We start from the raw sequence: 23,575 nt of genomic DNA on the forward strand, positions 1-23,575 counted from the left end.
GTAACTGTGCTGTATTTTGCCAGTTACATAGAACATTCTCCTCTGCAAAAACTTCTGCTGGACAGCACTGCTCCAGAGTCTACCCCTAGGGATCACACAAAGGTCTGTCTTGCTTCCCTATCTGACTTTCTTGTCTCCTTTTTATTTTTTTATTTATTTTCTGATGAGCACTCCGTCAGTGACTCATATGCACTCAGATCCCTGTGTCAAGCTCTGCTTCCAGGAAATTTTACCCAAGACACCGTCTATGTTGTTTTCAGCTCTAGACTCATTGTAAACCAACAACTAAACATTAACATATGGAAGCCGAAGCGGTCCTTACCCTGAAAGATACTCATATGTGCTTGCTGGCTAAAGCATAGGCCCATAGACAGGGTCAATGGGCCAGGTTTTTAATAAAAGGAAAAGGGTTCTGGGACCATGTTGAAGCAGTTTTAAATCACCCAAGATTGTGACTGAGGAGGGTGACCCTCTATAAGAGCCATGAGATGCCCAGATGTGTGTGGCGGTGGGGCCGGGGGTCGTTGTTGTGTTGCTAAGCTGTGTCTGACTCTTTGTGACCCCATGAACTATAGCCCACGAGTCTCCCCTGTCCTTGGGATTTCCCAGGCAAGAATACTGGAGTAGGTTACCACTTGCTTCTCCAGAGGATCTTCCCGACCCAGTGATGGAACCCAAATCTCCTGTATTGGCAGGAGAATTCTTTACCACTGAGCCACTTGGGAAGTCCCCAAAAGTCAGAAAGAACTATCCAAAAACATTCTGAAGCATAAGCCACATCTGTTGGACCCCAACACAAAGATTCTGGCCCTTTATATTTAGGATTCCCTTCTTAGCCTCCATATATGTGTTATTATTTATTTTAAAAAAAATATTTGGTCACACCACACCACATGTGGATATGGTTCATGCTTATATTTGTGAGAGGGGCGTGGAAGGGAGAGGGTCGGGGTGCTGACATCAAAGTTGAGATGCACTGGGGACCTAGAGATGAAAGTGACATGCTAATGCTAATTAGACACATGCTAATCAGTGGACTTGATTGCACAGTGACAGAAGGAAGGGATATCCAGGAATAAAAGTAATAATAATAATTACTTCTTGCATTTATTGAGCATTTACTAAGTGCTCTACAAGTTTGATATCTTTTATAAACCTCTAGGGGATAAGAACTTATTGCTGCTATTTGAAAGGTGGGAATACTGAGGCTTGAAGAGGCTAAGTGATTTACCCAAGGTCATACAAGCAAGTAAGTAGAAGTGGCATGTCTGAAACTGTTTGGTAATTTCTTTTTTTTTTTTTATCTTTTATTTAGTTGTCTTTAATCTGTGGGAATCTTGAAATCCTAAATTATTGACACTTTCCTGGCACAGTGGTAAAGAACCTTCCTGCAGACGTGGGAGATGCAAGAGACACAGGTTCTATCCTTGGATCAGGAAGATCCCCTGGAGAAGGAAATGGCAACTCACGCCAGTATTCTTGCCTGGAGAATCCCGTGGACAGAGAAGCCTTGTGGGCTAGAGCCCATGGGTCGAAAATTGTCAGACACAACTGAACGAGTGAGCTCTCCTCCAAAAGGGAGATTTGCATTTACTTTTTCCTGGTGTCGTGTATCCTACCAACAGGGGATGCTTTTAAACTTCATAATGAGGTATGGGCCCTGGCAGCAGGCTCAGGGCTTAGCTTCCAATCCCTGCATTTGAGGCTGACACTGACATTGATCCTCCAAGCCTTGCAGTTTGCTTTTCTCCCTTGATTCTAGTTTTAGCTCACTATGCATGTATCTGCATGTCCTATTGTTTTGTTATTGCTGGAAATTTCCTTCTGTTTCTGTATTTTTTTGACCTTGCCTCGAGGCATTCGAGAACTTAGTTCCCCAACTAGGGATCAAACCTGTGCCCCCTACAGTAGAAATACAGTGTCCTAACCACTGGACTGCCAGGGAATTCCCTTTGTTTCTTGTGAGAGTTCAGTATATTCACAGAGCCTATTGTTATCCCACACTAATGCCATCAGAATATCACATCAGGGCATCTGTTCACCGTTCTGCCAGCAGCATTCCAGTTTCACCCTTAAAATGTGCTGCAAAGTCTTCACATCTGATTGGCCCATCCAACATTTTGGTGCAGACTTGGTCCCAGCAGAATTCTTCTGGAAACCAGATTGGTTCCACTTTCTCTGACCACAGACTTGGTTCTTTTATTTTTATCAGGAGTTCAGCTCACAGTCGTTAATTGATTTTTAGCATTTCTGGCAGCTCTTTCAAATTACACAGGCTCATTTCTCTGTCTACAAAGACTCTGATACATTTCCAGGAACATATATGATACAGTGTTACTAATGGAATCATATTATACTTATTACAAGATGTATAATATCCTGCAGCTTGCTTTTTGGTTTAAGAACATATCATAGTCCATCCCAGAGAGCCTCCCAGATGGCACTAGAGGTAAAGAACTCACCTGCCAATGCAGGAGACATGAGAGATGTAGGTTTAATCCCTGGGTCTGGAAGATCCCCTGGAGGAGGGCATAACAACCCACTCCAGTATTCTTGCCTGGAGCATTCCATTGACAGAGAAGCCTGGCAGGCTATGGTCCATAGGAGCGCAGAGTCAGATACAGCTGAAGCAACTTAGCATGCACATAATCCATCTCAATACTTACAATTGCCTCATTCTTTTTTCATAGCTGCATACTACTCCAAATATTATCGCAGTGTTTTTTTAATGATTCAGTAGTCAATGGACATTTAGGTTATTTCCAGTTTGCTTATATAAATAGTACAGTGATATAATAATCATATGTAAATCATCAGTGTACATATGTGACAATAACCTATAGAAAGGATTTACAAAATAAATTTGGGGTTTTAAAGAGTATGAATATTTCACATTTTAATGGATGTCACCCATTTGTCTCTCCCCAAAACCATGTTAATGTAAGAGTGTTTGTGACAGAAACTATTGATACTAACACCAGCACAATATCCATTTCCCTCTAACTCCTTAGTAAGGGATTCCCTTTTTAGTTTCAGAGTGGTGGTACACCTAACGAAAACCTGCATTTCACAGCCCCACTTTCAGTTAAATGTGATCACGGGGCTACCTTCTAGCCACAGAATTGTGAATGCAAGTGTTGTGTGGCGCGTTCTGAAATCCTGCTTCCTGGAAGTTAGTCGTCTTTTGGTTCTTCTGCCTTTATTTCTCCCTCCAACCTGCATAGTGGTTAGATGCTAGCATCCCAGGAGCCACCTTGGACCACGAAGTGATTAGAAGAGAAGCCATGTACAGGCACTGAGGAGAAGAGAGGGGGCAGCATCACGGAGCTCCACCCTGCAATCCTAGGCTGCCTTCATCTTGACCGCTATTGTGTTGAGAACAAACCCAGGACTGTCTGGGTCTTTGTTATGTGCAACTGAATGCAATCTCTAAGTGACACCATTGCTTCCAAACACTTAACCAATAAGCCAGTCTTTACTGAGTACTTACTATGATGAGCCCAGTCAAGTGCTATGGATAATCACCACAATGCCCTTGCCCATCCCTAAACTGGGCTGTCCTTACAGAGGTCAGGGCCACCAGGTATGTGAGCTTGTATTAATACACTGACTCCCCATCCTTTCTTGCCCATAAGTGATCTCAGTCCACAGGACTGACCAAGCAAACTTGACATTCCCATCTCTTTGGCTCAGATCATCTAAGGAAATCAGTCTGTGGACACACACACACACACACCCACACACACACCAGTGCATACAAAAAACAGAACAACTTTTCTTGGGAAGTTTTCCACCAAACTTCCTTATCTTCCAGTCTCAGGAATTTTCCAGGATAAACCTTTGGCCCCCTTTAAGAGATGACCTGCCTGATGAAAAATGTGACTGCTCCATGGAATAAAAATGTGTAGAGTTAATAATTCAAAACTACTATTAAATCAATGCACTTCTTTTTGGTTTGTCAATATGGACTTTTTCAATTAGAAAATTTTATTACAGTGATGAATATCAACAGCACAATTAAGAGACTACTGTTCTAACTTATGGTCGGCTTTGCCTAATGATCCATATTTGCTCTTGAATAAATGTGGTGCCTGTAGCCCTCTGAAGATTGATAGACCTTTATTGGCAGCTGAGCCTCTCCTATCCCTGGTGAGGATCAAGCAGGAGTGACATTCTTTTTTTCCCTTTTTAAACTTTTTTTAAATTATGAAAATATGATAACACATTTACAGGAGACTTGGAAAATACAGGACAAGGTTACATATAGTTCCACTATATATTACAATTATTTTTTGACTAGATAAATTAAGGTTTTTAGTTAGAGTTTCAATATCAAACTAGGAGTGAATCTCTTCACATTTCCTGGAGGGATCCTGGCAGGCGCTTGAGCCCTTCTGGTGACAAATGTTCCATACAGTGTCTGACAAGTAAGCTGAGTCCTGAACCAAATCCCACTTTTCCTAGTAAATAAAGACAGCAAATAAAATTCCTTTTTAATCTCCATGGGGAGCTGTAGAACCTGTCAATTGGGAATCAAGTGTGGCAAAAGCTCAGTTAAACCCAGGGGATCTCTCTGCTCTAAGTAATGATTCATTGTCACCTGAGTCATTTAGCCTGCTTGTAGGAGAAGGAACATGGGATATGGAGCCAGATGTCTGGGGACCAAGGCTCACTGGCCTGGCTGGGCCCAGCCCCTCCTGAGCTAACCAGAATGATCAGGGAGCAGGAGTGCTCCCATCTTAGGACTCAGGCTGATAAAAGAAAAGTTCACATACTGAGGTCTGAGAAAGTTATTCTGGCTTATCGATGAGCTCACTTGACTTTCATGTCAACTAAAACAACCTGTTTGTGGCCTTTCAAGCAACAAAGTGTGGAAAATTCTTCAAGAGATAGGAATACCAGACCACCTGACCTGCCTCCTGAGAAATCTATATGCAGGTCAAGAAGCAACAGTTAGAATCAGACATGGAACAACAGACTGGTTCCAAATAGGAAAAGGAGTACGTCAAGGCTGTATGTTGTCACTCTGCTTATTTAACTTATATGCAGAGTACATCATTCGAAATGCTGGGCTGGAATCAAGATTGCTGGGAGAAATATCAATAACCTCAGATATGCAGATGACACCACCCTTATGGTAGAAAGCAAAGAGGAACTAAAAAGCCTCTTGATGAAAGCAAAAGACGAGGGTGAAAAAGTTGGCTTAAAACTCAACATTCAGAAAACTAAGATCATGGCATTCAGTTCCATCACTTCATGGCAAATAGATGGAGAAACAGTGGAAACAGACTTTATTTTGGGGGAGCTCCAAAATCACTGCAGATGGTGACTGCAGCCATGAAATTAAAAGACACTTGCTCCTTGGAAGAAAAGCTATCACAAACCTAGACAGCATATTAAAAAGCAGAGACATTACTTTGCCAACAAAGGTCTGTCTAGTCAAGGCTATGGTTTTTCCCGTAGTCATGTATGGATGTGAGAGTTGGACTATAAAGAAAGCTGAGCACCAAAGAATTGATGCTTTTGAACTGTGATGTTAGAGAAGGCTCTTGAGAGTCCCTTGGACTGCAACCAGTCAATCCTCAAAGAAATCAGTCCTGAATATTCATTGGAAGGACTGATGCTGAAGCTGAAACTCCAGTACTTTGGCCACCTGATGTGAAGAACTGACTCATTGGAAAAGACCCTGATGTTGGGAAAGATTGAAGGCAGGAGGAGAAGGAGATGACAGAGGACTAGATGGTTGGAAGGCATCACTGATGCAATGGACATGAGTTTGAGCAAGCTCTGGGAGTTGGTGATGAACAGGGAAGCCTGGTGTGCTGCAGTCCATGGGGTCGCCAAGAGTCAGACACGACTGAGTGACTGAACTGAACTGAAGCATGCACTGTACATCTGCCTCAATCATTAGAGAAAAGGGCACACTGACCCAAAGTAAAGAATGTCCATGTAAAATATAGTGGGGACTCACTGTGTACGTGCTGCTCTGGCTTTTTTGACATCTTGATGGAATGTGTACCTGACTTATTTAATGTTCTTTGTTCAGACAAGATATAGAACCGTGGTGCTTCTCCGGAGGAGTTCTTCAGTCATCTGAGAGCTGTCTCCAGGCCACAATCCTTGGGCTTCCCTGATGGCTCAGCTGGTAAAGAATCTGCCTGCAATCCAGGAGACAAGGAGATGTAGGTTCAATCCCTGGGTTAGGAAGATCCTCTGGAGCAGAAAATGGCAACCCACTGCGGTATTCTTACCTGAAAAATTCCCATGGACAGAGGAGCCCGCTGAGCCACAGTCCACAGGGTCACAAAGAGTCGGACACGACTGAGCGCAAGCACATAGTCCTCAGTTAGCTCAAATAAAACTCTCGCATTTCTATTATAGAGTTCTTATTTATTGATTTATTAATTATTTTCATCAACAAGGCCCAATCATGGGCCCACAAATCCAAGCAAGATGAAGGTCGGTAGTTCCCACATTGAAGTCAGGCTATGTTGGCAGAGAAGCAGGCCTGTAGCTGGGCAACCAAGACTGCAGATGGGTGTAGACAGGTTTTTTGGTCCCCGTATGCCCCGTGGACACCAAGCTCCAGCATCCTACCTGAGGACCGCAGCCTTACAGACTCTACTTAACCAGCTTAACCAGTTCCCACAATTGCATGTCAAACCCCTGTAATAAGCCTGCAGTCACTCTGCTTCTCTGGTTGAACACTAACTGATACCCACCCAAACCCTCCCAATAGAGTGCTCTTTAGTATAAGTTATCTAGAGCAGCAGTCCCCAGCTGTTTTGGCACCAAGGACCAGTTTCACGGAAGACCACAGCCAGCAGGGCTGTGGGGTGGGTGGTGGGTGGTTTTGGGGTGATTCAAACTCATTACATTTATTGTGCCTTTTATTTCTATTATTATTACATCAGATCCACCTCAGGTCATCAGGCACCTCAGACCCCAGAGACTGGGGACTCCTGATGGAGAATCTATTTCTGTTGCTTGCAGATCCTAAATTCCAAACCATACACATTGCCTAATGTTTTTTTAAATGTTTTCAAAATATTAAAAAAAAATGTTTTCAAATTATAAAGCACTAAACACATGCATGTTACTGTTCCTTTTGTTAGTATAGACTGTGCTAGAAAGACAGAAACTCTAGGGTCAGATGGACAGAGGCAAATCTAAACTCTTCCAGGTAATACTCATACAACTTTGGATTAAGATACTTAGTCATTCTGAGCCTGAGTCCCCCTTTGTAAAAAGTGGGTGAAAGTTAGGAGTTAGCACTAGTATCCATGCATACAAGAGACTCAAGCTGTCACTGGCTTAAACAAGAAACACGGCTCTGAGTTCATCAGGACCCAGGCTCCTCATCCTCTAGGCTCTACCCTCTTCCTCAGGGTCCCCCACCCCTACCCTATGGTGGCCACACCTACCTGAAGGGGAGGCCGGCAAGTGTAATCTTCATTATGGGCTGTGATAAAGACTGGGCTTCTGTCACTGATGAAGGAGGTAACCCTGGGTATGGACTGTTATGTGTGGTGAAAAGTGCTGCCCAGCCCACCTGTGAGCGGTGCTTTTCCTTTTCCCCTCCTCCCTTTACCATGCTCCTTGCCTACTCCTCTCCCCACCGAACTCCTCCCAAATGCATCAGCAGCTTCCACCGATACATCAAAAAGATGAAGTTCAGAGTCTAGGTTCCAGAGAGGGACAAGCTACATTTATTTCTTTTTTAAATCATTTTTTAAGGTAGAAGGATAGTTGATTTACAGTATTGTGTTAGTTACAACTGTACAGAAAAGTGATTCCATTATATATTTGTATATGTCTGTATTCTTTTTTTTTTTTCTGATTCATTTCCATTGTAGTGTAGAGGGAGCCTCTTTAAAAGTAGGTAAATTACATCACAATTTGTTAAATTAATTTTTATTGGAGTATAATTGCTTTACAATGTCCTGTTACTTTCTGTTGTACAGCAAAGTGAATCAGCTGTGAAAGTGAAAGTTGTTCAGTCGTGTCCGACTCTTTGCGATCCCATGGACTGGGGACTGACAGGCTCCTCTGTCCATGGAATTCTCCAGGCAGGAATACTGGAGTGGGTAGCCGTTCCCTTCTCCAGGGGATCTTCCCAACCCAGGAATCGAACCCAGGTATCCCACATTGCCGGCAGATTCTTTGCTATCTGAGCCACCAGGGAATCAGCTATACATATACATAATTCCCCTCTTTTTGGATTTCCTTCCCATTTAGGTCACCACAGACCATTGAGTTGAGTTTCAGTATATTCTCATTAGTTATCTATTTTATACATAGCATCAATAGTGTATATGTGTTGATCCCAGTCTCCCAATTCATCCCACCCCCACCCCACACCACGTTTCTGTACTTGTGGATCTCCTGCTTCCTGGCTGCGGGGCTCTGGGTAAACCTCCTAGCCTCCTGAAGCCTGTTGTTCAAGTGCAAATGTCCACAGCAATAGTGCCGATCTCAGAGTTCTGTGGTGAAGAGTGAACAAGTTACTGCGGAAGGGGAGACAGTACAGCGCCTGCCACATAGTTCCTAAGCAGTAAATATTAGCTGTGATTATTGTCAATGTGATTATTTTCATGTTACCTTGGTCAAGTCTCTCCAGAGACAAACTCATGTTTTTTTTTCCCTCTGGGTTCATTCTTCACAGCTTTCTTCAGCTTCGGGAGCCTGAACAGTGAGAAATAGGATGAGGCTTGGACGTTTCTCCTAAGAAGATTTACTGAGCAGATTTGGGAAGTTTAGCACACGCCCGATGGCCCTTCACAGATGAGTAAGGAGCCTAGCTGCCAGGACTCCCCTCCTGAGCCCTCCCAGGAGTTCAGGGCCCCCCTGGGTGGGTGCTAACAGTCTCCCCTGTCTATCCTTCCGAGCTGGCTGTTCAGTGGCCGTGAGGACCAGGCCAGCTTCTTACCACAGCACAGGAGTGTGACTGTTATCTCTCACCAGATAAGCAGTGTGTTCAGCCCAGGTCAAACACTCACTTATCTGCAGGTGCTAAGCACCAAGCCTCTGCCTTTCTTCCTCCAGTCACTTCTTTGCTCTCTCTTATCGCCTCTGAGCATGGTGTGGTTTGCGCATCTGATCTCAGCTTCTGGCTTGAGGCCTGAGAGGTGTCCTGGTTCCGGGGGACTGGAGTGTAGAGCGGCTTCCTTGGGCAGTGCACGGAGAAGAGCCCTGGGCCAGGGTCAGGGGATGCAGAACCCAGCCTGTCTCCAAATGAACCCATGGGTCTCAACCGTTTCTGACGCCTCTTCCAGAGCTGACAATTCTGATTTGCTGTGAAAGACCCCTGAGTGAGCATTCTTAGGGCCTGTGGATGAAGAATGTCGTCTGCCACATCAGGAAACACAAGGTGCTGTGGCCACCAGCTCCTGCAGCTGCCCCTAGGGTGCACCCTGAGGGAGTTCAGGGTGGAGAAGAACAGGATACTGGCCCTCGATAGTTAAGGTGCATATCAAAGGGATGATTTTAGTGACCACTGCATCCTCTCATACCAAAAAAAAAAAAAAGTGCTAAATTCATTAATTTAAGATATCTGGTTTTCTTTAATTAACAGCAATCTTTTGATGCTCCAACAACCGGGTTTTTTTTTGTTTTGTTTTTTAATGTTTGGCTGAGCTAGGTCTTGGTTGCCCACAGACTCTCCCTAGTTGTGGCAAGCAGGGACTGCTCTCTGGTTGTGTGCAAGCTTCTCATTGCAGTGGCCTCTCTTGTTGCAGAGCACAGGCTTTAGGCACGCGCGCTTCAGCAGTTGCAGCACTCGGGCACAGTAGTTGTGGTGAGTGGACTCAAATGCAGCACTCAGGCGCTAGAGCACATGGGCTTCAGTAGTTGCCGCTGGAGGGTGCAACTGCAGCTGGAGGGCACAAGAGCAAAGGCTCAGTAGTCATGGTGCCCCGGCCTAGTGGCTACACAGCAAGTGGGATCTTCCCAGACCAAGGATCGAACCCACATCCCATGCATTGGCAGGAGAATTCCTAACGACTAGATCACCAGGGAAGTTCAACAACCTGGTTTTTGTTGCAAAACTCCTATGTATTCTGGTGCCTCCCTTATTACTTATTACAGTCCCTCAGAGCTATCTCAGAGGCTGCCCCCTGGGGCTTGAATCCACAGCAATCCACCAAATAAAACATAATTCTCAACTGTGTATTCTTTTTTTTTTTTCAGTCTACAGACCGACCAGAGAAGTTGAAGAAGATCTAAAATGAGGAGCAGGAAGTACGTCTTCAGCCTTCTGGTGAAGGAGAATCGTGAGTCTCTCTTGACTGCACTGCTGATTTGATGTTGCTTGTGTGGCTGTGTGGTCCACGGTGCCCACAGTGGGCGGGTGGAGGCCTCTTGTTCATCAGCTTGTGCATGCAGAAATAGCTTGTGAGAGCAATGACTATCCCATGCAAATCCCGAGCAAGAAAGGTGTGGGAAAATTCTAGAATATTTGCAGGAAGTTAAGTAATGACATAAAGAAGTCCTTACTTAAGAAATACTTCGCATTACAATCAGCAATTACAGAATGAACTAGTGGTGGGCAGAGGAAGCACATATTATTTATTTACTCTACAAGATGATTCCCTCACTTTATAAAAAGCCAGATATTTCTTCTCAGAAGTCAGCACTCATGGTGTGCTAAATGTAAAGTTGATGCATGTAATAAAGCTAATTAGACAACTTTTGACTAATAAACGTACTGTTTAATAAGCATAATAAACATAGCCGTGCTCTGCAGTGTTATAGATAAAGTGTTTTGTTTTGTATTTTAATAAACACACATTTTGGGGATAAATTTCCTTAAGTGTTATACAGCAGAAACTAACATTTGCCGACAAAGTTCTGTATCGTCAAAGCTTTGTTTTTTCCAGTAGTCATGTACGGATGTGAGAGCTGGATCATGAAGAAGGCTGAGCTTTGAAGAATGGATGCTTTTGAATTGTGGTGCTGGAGAAGACTCTTGAGAGTCCCTTGGACAGCAAAGAGATGAACCAGTCAGTCCTAAAGGAAACCAAGTCTGAATATTCACTGGAAGGACTGATGCTGATGCTGAAGCTGAAGCTCCAATACTTTGGCTACCTGATGCAAAGAGCCGACTCATTGGAAAAGACCCTGATGCTGGGAAAGATTGAGGGCAGGAGAAGGGGCAACAGAGGATGAGATGGTTGGATGGCATTACTGACTCAATGGACATGAGTTTGAGCAAACTCTGGGAGATAGTGAAAGACAGGGAAGCCTAGTGTGCTGCAGTTCATGAGGTCACAAAAAGTGGGACATGACTTAGCGACTGAACAAAAACAACAACAAAGCAATCATTCTCCGATAAAAATTAATTTAAAAAAGAAAATAAAGTTAGGTCAAAAAAAATTCTGTAAGATAATGTCTTTCGCAAGGTCCAATATAATGTGTGTGCCTACTGTCAATTGTAGAGAAGGCTTGTCGGTTGCCTTTGAAGGTGAAATCCATTTTCTGTGATGAAAGGTCTGTAATACTAACATTTTACCACAAGGGGGCAGCGCACCACAGGGTAGTGAACAGCAAAACCCGCGATTGGGAATACACAGCCTTGGGCAAGACTGTCTCCTTCCCGGGAACGGGGGTGGGGGTGGGGGGACAATTCATTTACAGTTGTGAAGAGGCAGATCTGATGGTGCCTTGGCACAACTGAAAGCCCTAAGTATTTGCCAGAAACCTCTTAGCTGCTCTCCGGCAGAAAAAGGATGAAATCATTTTGTGTACATTGACAGAAACAATGTTTCCTATATAAATACAAAATTTGTCCACTGACATCATCAACAAATGTGATTTTAAGCAGGTACCAATACACACTGAATCGTAAACATACTGTTTTCCCTTCAAGTTTCTTTCATGAGCTTATAGAAGTGCATTCTCTCTCACTCAGGCTGTCACTCAGTCGTGTCTGATTCTTTATGACCCTTTGGACTGTAGCCCGCCAAGCTCTTCCGTTCAGGGGACTTTTCAGGCAAGAATACTGGAGTGGGGTGCCATTTCCTCCTCAAGGGGATCTTCCCAACCCAGGGATTGAACACGTGTCTCCTGCATTGCAGGTGGTTTCTTTACCACTGAGCCAGCAGGGAAATCCTAGAAATGCATGAAGTAAAATAATTCATTCATGTTCTACTGATCATGTCTTTGGACTGGCTCTGGATGGAAATAGTGCTTAGGATTTATAGTAAATTATCATTGAGTAAGGGCTTCCCTGCTGGCTCAGACAGTAAAGAATCTGCCTGCAATTACTGAGTAAAAATAAGTTCCCAATAAATTTAGGATAGAAAATTAGAGGTGTTTTTGTTTTGTTTTAGGGAAAATTTTCCTTTGATATTTTTGTAATGGACTAGATTTCCACTGAATGTATTGAAATATTATAAAAGTGATTAAACATGCCAGGAAACCAAGTGATTCTACTATGTCTTGTCTATACCAGCTGAAAGACAAATCAATGGTCCTATTGGTTCCAGGTCCCAGATCTGGCCAAAAGCAGCACATGAATTGATCACTCCATAGTTTTCACCTCATGGGAAAACTTAGCCAGGGGGAGTTTACGCTTGACTATGTGGTAGATCCACGAATGTCTTCTGATACTCATTTCCCTGCTATCCTTTGTACCAAAGCTGCCAGCTGTCAGCTGAGTATATCACTGCACAGAATAAAGTCTATGTTGCTCAGACTTACTTTTAGTTATGACCAAACCATGGCCTATAAAGATCCCCTTTCAGTGGAATGAAAGCAAAAGTCGTGTTCTTTAAAGTGGCAGGGCATTACTTTCCTGATGGCTAAAATGTGGATGTGATGGTTGGAGCTGGAGTAGCCATATTGGGTGTCATGGAGAAAGATGGATCATGCGGAGGGTGGAGAAACAAGACAGAGAGAGCCGGGTCTCTCATTATTATCAGCCATAATAGCAGCCTGGATTACCTCCCTGGATTGCTATAAAAAAGAAAAATACAAATATTTTGTGTTCTCAGTTACCTGCAGCTGAATCTGTGTATCAATAGAGGTATCTTGAGAAAACAGATGAGAAGTAATAAGGTGGAATTTTTACTCATTTTGTCATTGTTTCATATTTTTTTAATCAACAATCAACATTTAATTGAACTCTGTATGAAGGACAGCGCTGGGTGATCTGGTATTATCCTTAAGGATACAGTTGGATCAAGACACCATAAGCAAAGTTCAATTGTTAAAAAAATCCTTCAGGAAAATTGCTCCAGCACTACTGTATAAATGCAGCATTATTTGCTCAGAGCCATGGCTGCTTCTGACATGTATGCTTTCCCTCCTGGGAGCAGAGGTTGTATTTATCTTGAATTTCCCTTTGTGATGCAAGAACACAAAGTCAAAATCCTATTCTTCCCTTCAAACCTGAAGTTTGATGCAAAACATGCAAAACCCGTGGACACTGTGTGGATGGCCATGGGATTGTGAGGCTATCTGCTCCCTCTGTGCTGTTCTGATAAAGAACTCTTTGGTGGGAGTTCCCAGGCGGTCCAGTGATTTGGACTTGGCGCTTTCATTGGCGTTGCCCAGGTTCAATCCCTGGTCAGGGAACGAAGATCCTGAAACCTGTGTGGTGCAGGAAAAAAAAACAAACACTACTGTTCTGGTTCAAGGTTGAGCAGAGGCAGGCTCCTTTCCCTCTAGATCCCTACACAGTGTCACAGATTCTAGAAAAACAAGTTTTCACATCACCCCTTGTCTGCCCAGTCCCATAAGGAAGATATAAGGGGGAGTCCACAGGCCAAAGGACTTCTCACCACTCCAGGCAGCATTCAGGGTGTGGACCCGAGGGGTAGGAAACATTTTCTGCAGCCCTGAGTCCTCACCTGGATGGACGAGGGACAGGACTGCTGTCAGCAGGTCCCAACGGATCTGAGAGCAGCATGTGCCCAATGCCGCAGGTTCTCTCAGGAGCAGCGTCAGGCCCTTCTACGGACTTATTATATAGCCTATAAGGCCTGCAGGGTAGAGCCCAGCTCTAAGGAAGAGTTCCGTGGAAAGAAAAGCCCGGCAACCTAATCTCATCGAGTAAGGAGGGTGGCTACACAACACGATGACGGTAGCAAGGCCTTCAGCGACGGGGGCTTTCTGGGCAAAGCCGATCCTTTTCAGAAACATAACTAAAAGCCAATGGCCAATTTATTTTCCAAATTAGACATAGCATCTGATGCAGATGGTGATATTCTACTCAAGTTGCACAAGCCAGTTTTGTACAATGCAAAGCCTACGGGCGTCACCTACTTCAGGCGGCCATCTGGTGACCAAAAGGAAAACATCTTTATGAAGCAGCCCTTGCCTGGAAGGGCCTAGGCCCCACGATGAGAACTATTCCTGGATCCCTTATCAAAACAGTCCACAATTTACCACCACACCTAGCAAAGAGCCATATGTTAACACAAAAGCAGAGAGGAACTGGCAGTAAAAATGTGCCCAGTATTTAAGGGACTCGCTGCTCTGTGATTCTCTGATTATTTTAGGCTTCATTGAGGCCAAGAATTTATGCTTTTGAACTGTGGTGCTGGAGAAGACTCAAGAGTCCCTTGGACTGCAAGGAGGTCAAACCAGTCAATCCTAAAGGAAATCAACTCTGAATATTCTTTCGAAGGATTGATGCTGAAGCTCCAATACTTTGGCCATCTGCCTGATGTGAAGAGCCAACTCATTGGGAAAGGACTCTGATATTGGGAAAGACTGAAGGCGAGAGGAGAAGCGCATGACAGAGGACGAGATGGTTGGATGGCATCACCAACTCAATGAGCTAACTTCGGGAGATAGTGGACAGGGAAGCCTAGTATGTTACAATCCAGGGGGGTCACAAAAATTCAGACACAACTGAGTGACCGAACAAGGCCTGGATGAATGCTTTCTAAACGCTTTCAAGAATGTCTGTCTCTAATTCCACACTCACAGGAAGCCTCCAGAACAACACAGCACCTCCAAGAAGTTGACACAAAAAGAGGAAGGTGCACCAACTGGCAATCTTAAGCATTGTGGTACTTGAGACTCAACCCTCACTGTATCCTAAGGGAAGTGCCATCCTGGTTTCTGCATGGTCAGTTTCTCCTGTCTAGTGCAGGAGAGCATCATTTCAGGTGGGGATACTGACAAAGCTGAGGATCAAGGTGGGGTCCACACTAAGGTAATGATCCTGGTCCAGGAGGCTGGCTGGCTCCATGGGGCAACAGTCTCTAGACACAGGATACTAAGCAAGTTTGGGGTCACCTGCCAACAGTAAGGAATGGCTACTAATACAGTGTGATAAAACTCATGAAGCTCAAGAGAAAACAAGTACCATGATTGATTAGCAATGTCTGTGATAGATCAGGGGCCAGGAGGGGTGTAGACAGATGAGTGGGATGGGGCACCCACATAACAAGTAATGTGTTTCATCGCTTTTAACAAGCACATCATCCCCACCCTCCAGTCTTCCATCTTTGAAATTGGGATGCCTCTTTTAATCACTGTGCCAGATTGTATTTCCAAAAATGAACACGATATTTCAGTCTCTCACATGTTCTTCCAGAACCCAGCCAAGCTCCCATCAGAAAGTGGAATGTATGTCCCCTCCCCATGCATTGGTGGGATGGTTGGAGGGAGTGGGAATAGTGAGGTAAAAGTGATGCTGAGTGAATTATGAAGGTAGGCCATTAAAAATGTTATTGCTTCTACCTGGCCTTCTCTTTGGGGATGCTCATTCTTGGACACCAGCCACCATGCTCTGAGGAAGCCCATGCCATAGGGAGAGGCCCCTGGTTCTCAGGCCTAGCTGAAGTCCCAGGGGACAGCAGCACCACCTTGCAAGCCATCTGAGTACTGCCTTGGAAGCAGGTCCTCCAGCCTTGAGAAAGACTGCCAGACAGACTGTGTGGAGCGCAGATGAACCTCCCTGCTAAGCCCTGCCCAAACAATAGACCTTAAACACAGTAAATGATGTTGCTGTTTAAGATACTAAGGTTAGCAGTAGTTTGTTACACAGCAGTAAGCCAGACAGCAATGGTAACAGTTGTCAGGCCTGCATGTGTACACCAAAACTTGTAGGACACGTGTCAGTTAACTGAAGGAAAACCTTGAAGACAATAGAGAGCATGTTTTAAAGAAGCGTTGCATCATCATCGATGTTCATGATGGTATCCTTACAAAGGACAAAATTGTAAGCAGAAAAAGAATAGTAGTGACTCAATTCAAAAAGTGCCTCAAAGGATCAGACTCTGAATAGGAAGAAATCTGAGGAATGTCACACCAAATTTATTTTGAATATATTTTCCTTTAAAGGACATACAAGAGTGACATATAATGAAAAAAACTATATCTAAATAAGTTTGAAAAAGCATTCAATGAATATGAAACGCTAAGTGATAAGAATGCATTGTATCAGTTTCATTGGCAACATTTTTCTTTCTCAGTGGTATAAGATAATCTTACAATCAAGGACATCTTAGGGCATCCTTGGTGGCTCAGTAGTAAGGAATCCATCTGCCAATGCAGGAGACATGGGTTTGATCGCTGCTCTGGGAAAATCCCACATGGCGTGGAGCAACCAAGCCATGAGCCACAACTATTTAGCCTGTGCTCTAGAGCCCAGGAGCCAGAACTACTGAAGCCCACGTGCCCTAGAGCCCATACTCTGCAACAAGAGAAGCCACCACAGTGAGAAGCCCGCACACTGCAACTACCGAGTAGCCCTCGCTTGCCACTAGAGAAAAGCCCGTGAGGAACAAAGACCCAGCATAGTCAGAAGTGAATAAAGAACATTTTTAAAAATATGTTTTATCATTCTTGACTTAAATCTAATTATACCACCAAACATAAGTGTTCTAAGAAATTTCAAAATTTTTCATTTTTCTTTGAAAATTAAAAACAAAAACAAAACACATCAAAGATAGGCTTTTTTAAAGTTCAATTTAATTTTTACTTTAATAATTATGTCCGTAGTTTGGTTCTATAAACATTTAGGGAATATTTTTAAGTTTAATTTTCTGAATTTAATATTATTCAAACAAGTGACTTTCTAAGAACCCCTGAAATCACAAGAATTTTATGAATGTTTTAGGTGGTTCTGTCTCTTGAAGGAGGGGAAGTGGTTACTGAAAGGGTGATGAATTTAATGTCTCTGAGCTTAGTTGCAGGCGTGGGCATTGGAGAAACAAAGTGACTTAAGAGATACTTACTAATAAGCATTTACAAAGCAAAAGAAGGGATGATATTGGTTTTATTATTCCCGTTAAAAGAATCAAAACTTCTACAGACTTCAAAAACAAAATTTATTCACAAAATATATTAAAAAGTTTGACAAAAAACAAGACTACAAAAGCCCCACAGTCTTATACATCTCAACATCATCACAGTCAGCAGCTGAAAAGTCTCCAGTATTCAACTTGTTTTTTAAGATTAAAAAAATTTAAAAATGAAAAGTCTTTTCAAAAGTCTCAATCACAGCATTTCATTCTGAGTTAAATCTCTGGAAACTGATGACCATGTCACTTTGGTATTTTATAGAGTAATGTTCTTTTTGGAGATTTATTGACACTGAAATATCTCAAAGTATATTTATTTATGAAGGTTAATTCACAATAGTTTTACCAAGGTAAACTATTTTAAAACAAATTAAATCACTACTACAAGCCTGTAAAGACTAAAATGCAATACAAGTGTAATTACAGAATATGAAACTCTCAGGACATAGAACAAATTTAAAATAATTAATTATAGAAAAGTTTCAACTTTTTATTAGAAATGGAGGGGAGAGGAACAGGATTGGCTCTGGAGACCTTGGTGCCCCATGTGCAACAGCAAACCACCACCCAGTCAGGACGCTGGTCAGGCTGTGTAACCTTTCATAGCCAGAGAGAGGCTGGCCCCGAGGTTTGCGTCTGGGGCCTTTTCTCATCAGTCAAATCGCACTTTGTTCAGTGAGGGTCAGAGGATCCCAGAACGTATTCTACATTCTCTGAGTATTTGCTTTGGAGGGGTTCAAGTCCAGAGATCAAATTTTGTGGAGTTTCGTAACGATCAGTACTCTCACCATCTGGTCAAATGAACTACAGATGCAGAGACCCCTCTTATCCGGACTCCAGTCCAAACTTGAAACGGGCTGAGTAGACAACGTAACATTCTGCAGAAGGCTGACGGAGCCCGCAACTCCCATCTCTACACCCTCGGAATCTTTCTTTGATCGCTGAATCGGGTATTCGCTGAAAGTAAGATCAAAGTGTATGTGGAGATAAACCTTAGTATCTGTCATTTTATTCTTACACATGTGCTCCAACAGCTATTTTTATTTCTCACTTGACTACTGGAACTGATAAACACTAAGCCATCTTTCTTGGAGAAGGAAGTGAATACACACTCCGGTATTCTTGCCTGGAGAATTCCATGGACAGGGGGAGCCTGGTGGTCTATTGTCCATGGGGTTGCAAAGAGTCAGACATGACGGTCTGACTAACACAAGGCATCTTTCTAATGTTGAGTTGTATTGCAATAAGGAGACAGTATTTCAACCTCAGGCCCAAACCCCACAAATCTCATAAAAAGCAATTATTTCTACTAAAAACGTTGAAACATCATTTCTGTTCAGCATGAGTATTTTTTATTTTACTACAAAAGTTCTAGATTGATCTAGCACCTTTAATAAATTGACCTGGTGCTCTTCATCATCTTTTACTGTAATTCTCCTCTAGATGTGGATTGTTAGATGCCACAAGTAACCTTTTGCCTTACAAGTAACATTTGAAGAACCTCATCTTAACACTTCCAGAAAGGGAAACTGATGCTGGTTTCTAAGCCCAGAGCTCCTCCAAGCTGAAGGACCTTCTATGTACCATTTCTAAGGGAAATTACTACTGGGACGAGATTTTAGACCTGGACATCATTGCTTCAAAAAAGAAACAGTGAGTTCTAGAACGTTTGATCTTCTATCAGCTAAGAATATAAATTATAACATAAAAAGAGCTGAAGGTTAACAACTCATAAATACGATTTGGTCTAGATTTGAGAAAGTGGAAAATGAAACACCTGTCCCCCATGGAGATGTGTTCCTAGTGAAACACAGGGGTATTCCTCCAAAGGTCTTTTAAAGCCTGTTAGGTATCAACTATGATTACCTTTATTTCAAAAGTAGTAATAAAGGCCAAGACTAAAGAGGCATGAAGCAACTCAGAAGCAGAACAGAAACAAAGAAATGATAAGCAGATAACAGCCTATCCTTTCTTCCTCTCAGACCCTATACCTCCTTTTGATTTTTAAAAAGAATACAACATTCAGATGAATAGACAGATTAAAGAACATTTTCCATGTCTCTTGGCAAAGGCTGCAGTTGTTTAGTATTTAAAAGATAATAAAGATCTTTTTTTTTTTCCCCCTAAATCCCCCCTAACACCTATTCAAGTTTTAGAGTGGAAACTGATCAAGATGGCTGAGAATAGGATGTGGAGCTCACCTCTCCCCACAAATACATCAAAAACAGGAAAATTCTCACTGAAAACTAACTGGAAACTGGCACAAGGATTTCTGTACAACCAAGGCTGTGAGGAGAAACACACGGAATTGGGAAGGGAAGAAAAGAAAAGTGATCAGGTCAGGACCTGGGCCCCTGGGAAGGGACTCAGAGGAAAAGGGAAGATACATAGGCAGACACCCACCCTGGGGAGTAGGTGATGAGAGCTACAGAGTGGGTGCCTCCAGGTCCTATGTTGGGGAGACAAGTCCCCTTGGCTGCTTGGAGGGCCACTGGGACTCACAGGAAGGCTGTAGCCTGGGCCCACCTCCCTGGCTTCTGTTCAGCAACTTGGGATCAGACCCTACCCTAATAGGGCAATAATGGCCACTGAACAGAGGGGCGGTCCCACCACATCCCTGGCTCCAGCTCGAGCCCCTCCATCTCCAGCCACACCCCCTACCAGAGTGATGGCTGCCAGCTACCCGGAGGAGAGATGCAACTTGTGTCCACATCAGATCCCGCTCTCTCATCAAAGGTAGTGGGCACACGCAGTCTCCCACCTAAGAACCCCCTGTAAGACTTACATAGGTACAGAGGCAGAGAAAGTTCAGCAAAACAAAACTGCACTCAATTGAAAGAGCCAGAGAAAATCTCTGAAAAAGAATAATGAAACAGAAATAAACAATTTACCAGATAAAGAATTTAAAGCACTGGTAAGAAAAATGTTAACTGAATTAGGGGAAAATCCAGATGTACACAGTGAAAATTTTAACAAAGAACTAGAAAATATATAAAGACCATTAAGAACTCAATAGGTGGGAAAAAAAATACTAAAAGGAACAAATAACAGACAGTGATACAGAAGAATATATAAGTGACCTGGAAAACGAGATGATGAAAGTCACCCAACCAGAGGAGCAAAAAGAAAAACAAATTTAAAAAAATGAAAACAGTTTAAGAGATCTCTGGGATGACATTAAGTATACAAATATTTTAAAGGGAGTAAGAGAAAAACAGAAAGTCACATACAAAGGAATCTCAAGAAGGCTATCAGCTCATTTTTCTGCAGAAACTTTGCAGGCCGGAAGGGAGTAGCACAATACACTCAGAGTGCTGAAAGGGAAAATCTGCAACCCAGGATGTTTTGCCTGGAAAGATTATCATTTAGAATAGGAGACATAAAACAACTTCTTAGACAAGCAGAAACTAAAAGAACTCAACAATACTAAACCTACCCTAAAAGAAATGTTAAAGGGTCTTCTCTACGTAGAAAAGAAGAATCTACAGGAAAGGGGAAAGCCCACTTGGAAAGGCAAATATATAGTAAGAGCAGACGTGCAAACACGATGACAAGGTTCTTCCTGGAGGTCGGTCAGCATCTTCAAGCTCTGTTTCTGTCCTATCATAGTGACGTCACCTGAACTTGGGCAAGTCAATTATCAGGATCTAAAACTAAGAATTTCAGCCCCTTTCCTTTCTTCCAGAGGTACTGTTCTGATGACCGAATAATATTTCACAAAAACCTTTGGTCAAAGTCTTCCTACTAAAAAAAAAACAAACTAGCAAAAACCACGATTTCAAATTTATGAAATGAAGTGTTCATGAGCTATTCTAATGTATGGAACATACCACTAAAAAAAATATTTGTTGTGTTAAAAGGTTTATATTGATATTTATAAAATATAAATAAGTATATTAGTAAAAAAAAAAATGCTTAGAAAGTAGTTCTTATGTAATACCATGAAATTTAAAATCATATCAAAATGAACTAAGTCAAAGGAGGAAAACAGTTTAATCGAATCCTACTTTACGCCCACAAGTAACCTAAAACGGAGCACCTTGCACTGGGAGAGACTTACTACTTCCAGAGGTGCAGGCTGCCGGCGCCTCCCGCTGTCAGGAAGACCTCTCGGTTCTGTGGCAGGTGTCGGACCTGCCACACAGTAGATTTATGAGCCTGAACAGAACAAGAGGCACACAAGCGGTGTATAAGTTTTTAGGATAAATAAAGACTACCCTACATAGAGAACAGACTTCCTGTTGCCAAGCGAGAGGAGGGGTCGGGGTGGGAAGGACTGGTAGTTTGGGATTAGCAGATGCAAACTCTTATATACAGAATGGATAAACAACAAGCTCCTACCCTAGCACAGGCAACTATATTCAATATCCTGTGACAAACCATATTGGAAAAGAACATGAAAAGGAATGGATATATGCATATAACTGAAGCACTTTGCTGTAGAGCAGAAATTTATACAACATTGTAAATCAACTATACTTCAATAAAATAAATTAGAAAAACAAAAAGACTGTCCTAGAAGAGAAACCTGTAAAAAAACAATTTTTACCTCTATCAATGACAATTTCAGTAACTTCGATCATTTCAATTACTGTTATAAAAGTAATTATTTTCTGGCATGTCTCTCTTTTTAAACTTTCTTATTTATTTGTAAATTAAAAAAAATTTTTGGCTATACTGCATGGCTTGTGGGATCTTAGTTCCCCAAACAGGGATTGAACTTGGGCCCTGGGCAGTGAAAGTACCAAGTCCCCTGGACTTCTCTTTATAATGGCTACAGAGATTTATAAGGACCCATCAGAAATTAGGAAAAGAATCATTTTTCTTGTTTTATAAAGCAAAGTTCTGCTGGACTTAAAAAAAAAATTATCAGATTAAAAGTCATTAAAACATTTAGCTTCACAGTATCATTCAAATTATGCAAATAGATTTTATACATTTAAATATCTCTAGCTCACTCTATGGAGAAAAAAACCTCAAAATACAAAAAAAGAAAAATATTTTCTAAGGGGAAAAAAGGCTGGACTGAACTTCTTTTTAACAACTTTACTTTTTTAGAGCAGTTTTATGTTTACAACAAAACTGAGTGGAAAGTATCAAGAGTTTAATGTAAAGCTCCAGTCTTATCTGTAATTTACACCACTGGACTTGTCTAGTCTTCAAAACAAGGGTCAGGAGGACTTACAGACGGTGTTTATGGTTATAACAAGCCCGGTCCTTTATCACTGATATTAAAGATAGAAATAGCAACTGGATGAATGTTAACAGCTTGTAAATCAATCCTTGAGAGAGGGAGGGGGGAGGGGGAGACAGGAGGATGGGGGAGGGAGAAAAGACTTGTGCTTCATAGCAGTAGTGAGACCAGCTAACTTGATTTAAGCCACATATAAGACATGTGCATTTCAGTTGATGATCAGTTTTGACATATGATTTTAATAGCCTTTTAAGAGAATTACCATCAGCAGAGAAAAACACATATCTCAAAATACACACTTTAAGTATGTGAGAGTCCTCAAGTGACTAGGTTCAAGCTGTTTAACCTTAATTTGTTTTGTAGCTTAAACTTCTATTTTTCTCCTGGAAGCTGATAAAAAGCAAAAAGTAAGAGGGGAAATGACTAAAATACACCAGTCTTTTATTTGACAGATTTAGCAATTACTGGATTAACTAAATGTAACAAAAAAATTTTTTTTGGAGACACATTGTAATTTCCAGTTAAGGAGAAATGTGTTAAGGATTGTATTTGGAACAATTTAGTAAGTGCCTTATGTTGCATATGGACTTCCCTTGTGGCTCAGCTTGTAAAGAAACCACCTTGCTGTGAGGGAGACCTGGGTTTGTTCCCTGTGTGGGGAAGATCCCCTGGAGAAGGGAAAGGCTACCATTCCAGTATTCTGGCCTAGAGAATTCCATGGACTGTATAGTCCATGGGGTCGCAAAGAGTCAGACAGGACTGAGTGACTTTTACTTCACTTATGTTGCAATAGATACTTAATATATCCTGGAATGACAAAGGCAAAACAAAATTACAGTGGATAGCTAGTTACCTTAAGATTACAGTTCATTGAGCAGTAAAAGTAATTTGTATGCAATAATAATTAGTTTAATAATATTAAGACAAAATATGAAGGTCTAAGAAGTACTACTGACTCCATGATAGAGGGAAAAGGAGAAAGGGAGTGAATTTTTATTTCCTGAGCAACTTACATAATTTAATATTATGGAAACTACAAATCTGACACTGATTTTTCTTTTCTTTTATACTCGAGGAAGCTCAGAGTCACATTTCCAACTCATCTCTGGCAAATGACGGGATG

General features: G+C 42.2%; 1 protein-coding gene across 1 annotated transcript in view; it reads right to left on the reverse strand.

Annotated features, from left to right (window-relative positions):
• Positions 1-17,271: 17,271 nt before the first annotated feature.
• Positions 17,272-23,575, reverse strand: part of DNAAF10 (dynein axonemal assembly factor 10) — a 28,898-nt gene continuing 22,594 nt past the window's right edge. Inside the window, exons 7-8 of the mRNA XM_006077641.3 lie at positions 21,319-21,416; positions 17,272-18,215 (exon numbers count right to left, since the gene is read on the reverse strand). Coding sequence (XP_006077703.1) covers positions 18,008-18,215; positions 21,319-21,416 — 306 coding nt within the window. The 3' untranslated portion in view covers positions 17,272-18,007. The remainder of the gene's footprint in view (positions 18,216-21,318; positions 21,417-23,575) is intronic.

The sequence above is a fragment of the Bubalus bubalis genome, chromosome 12 (genome assembly GCF_019923935.1).
Source record: "Bubalus bubalis isolate 160015118507 breed Murrah chromosome 12, NDDB_SH_1, whole genome shotgun sequence".
Lineage (NCBI taxonomy): Eukaryota > Metazoa > Chordata > Mammalia > Artiodactyla > Bovidae > Bubalus > Bubalus bubalis.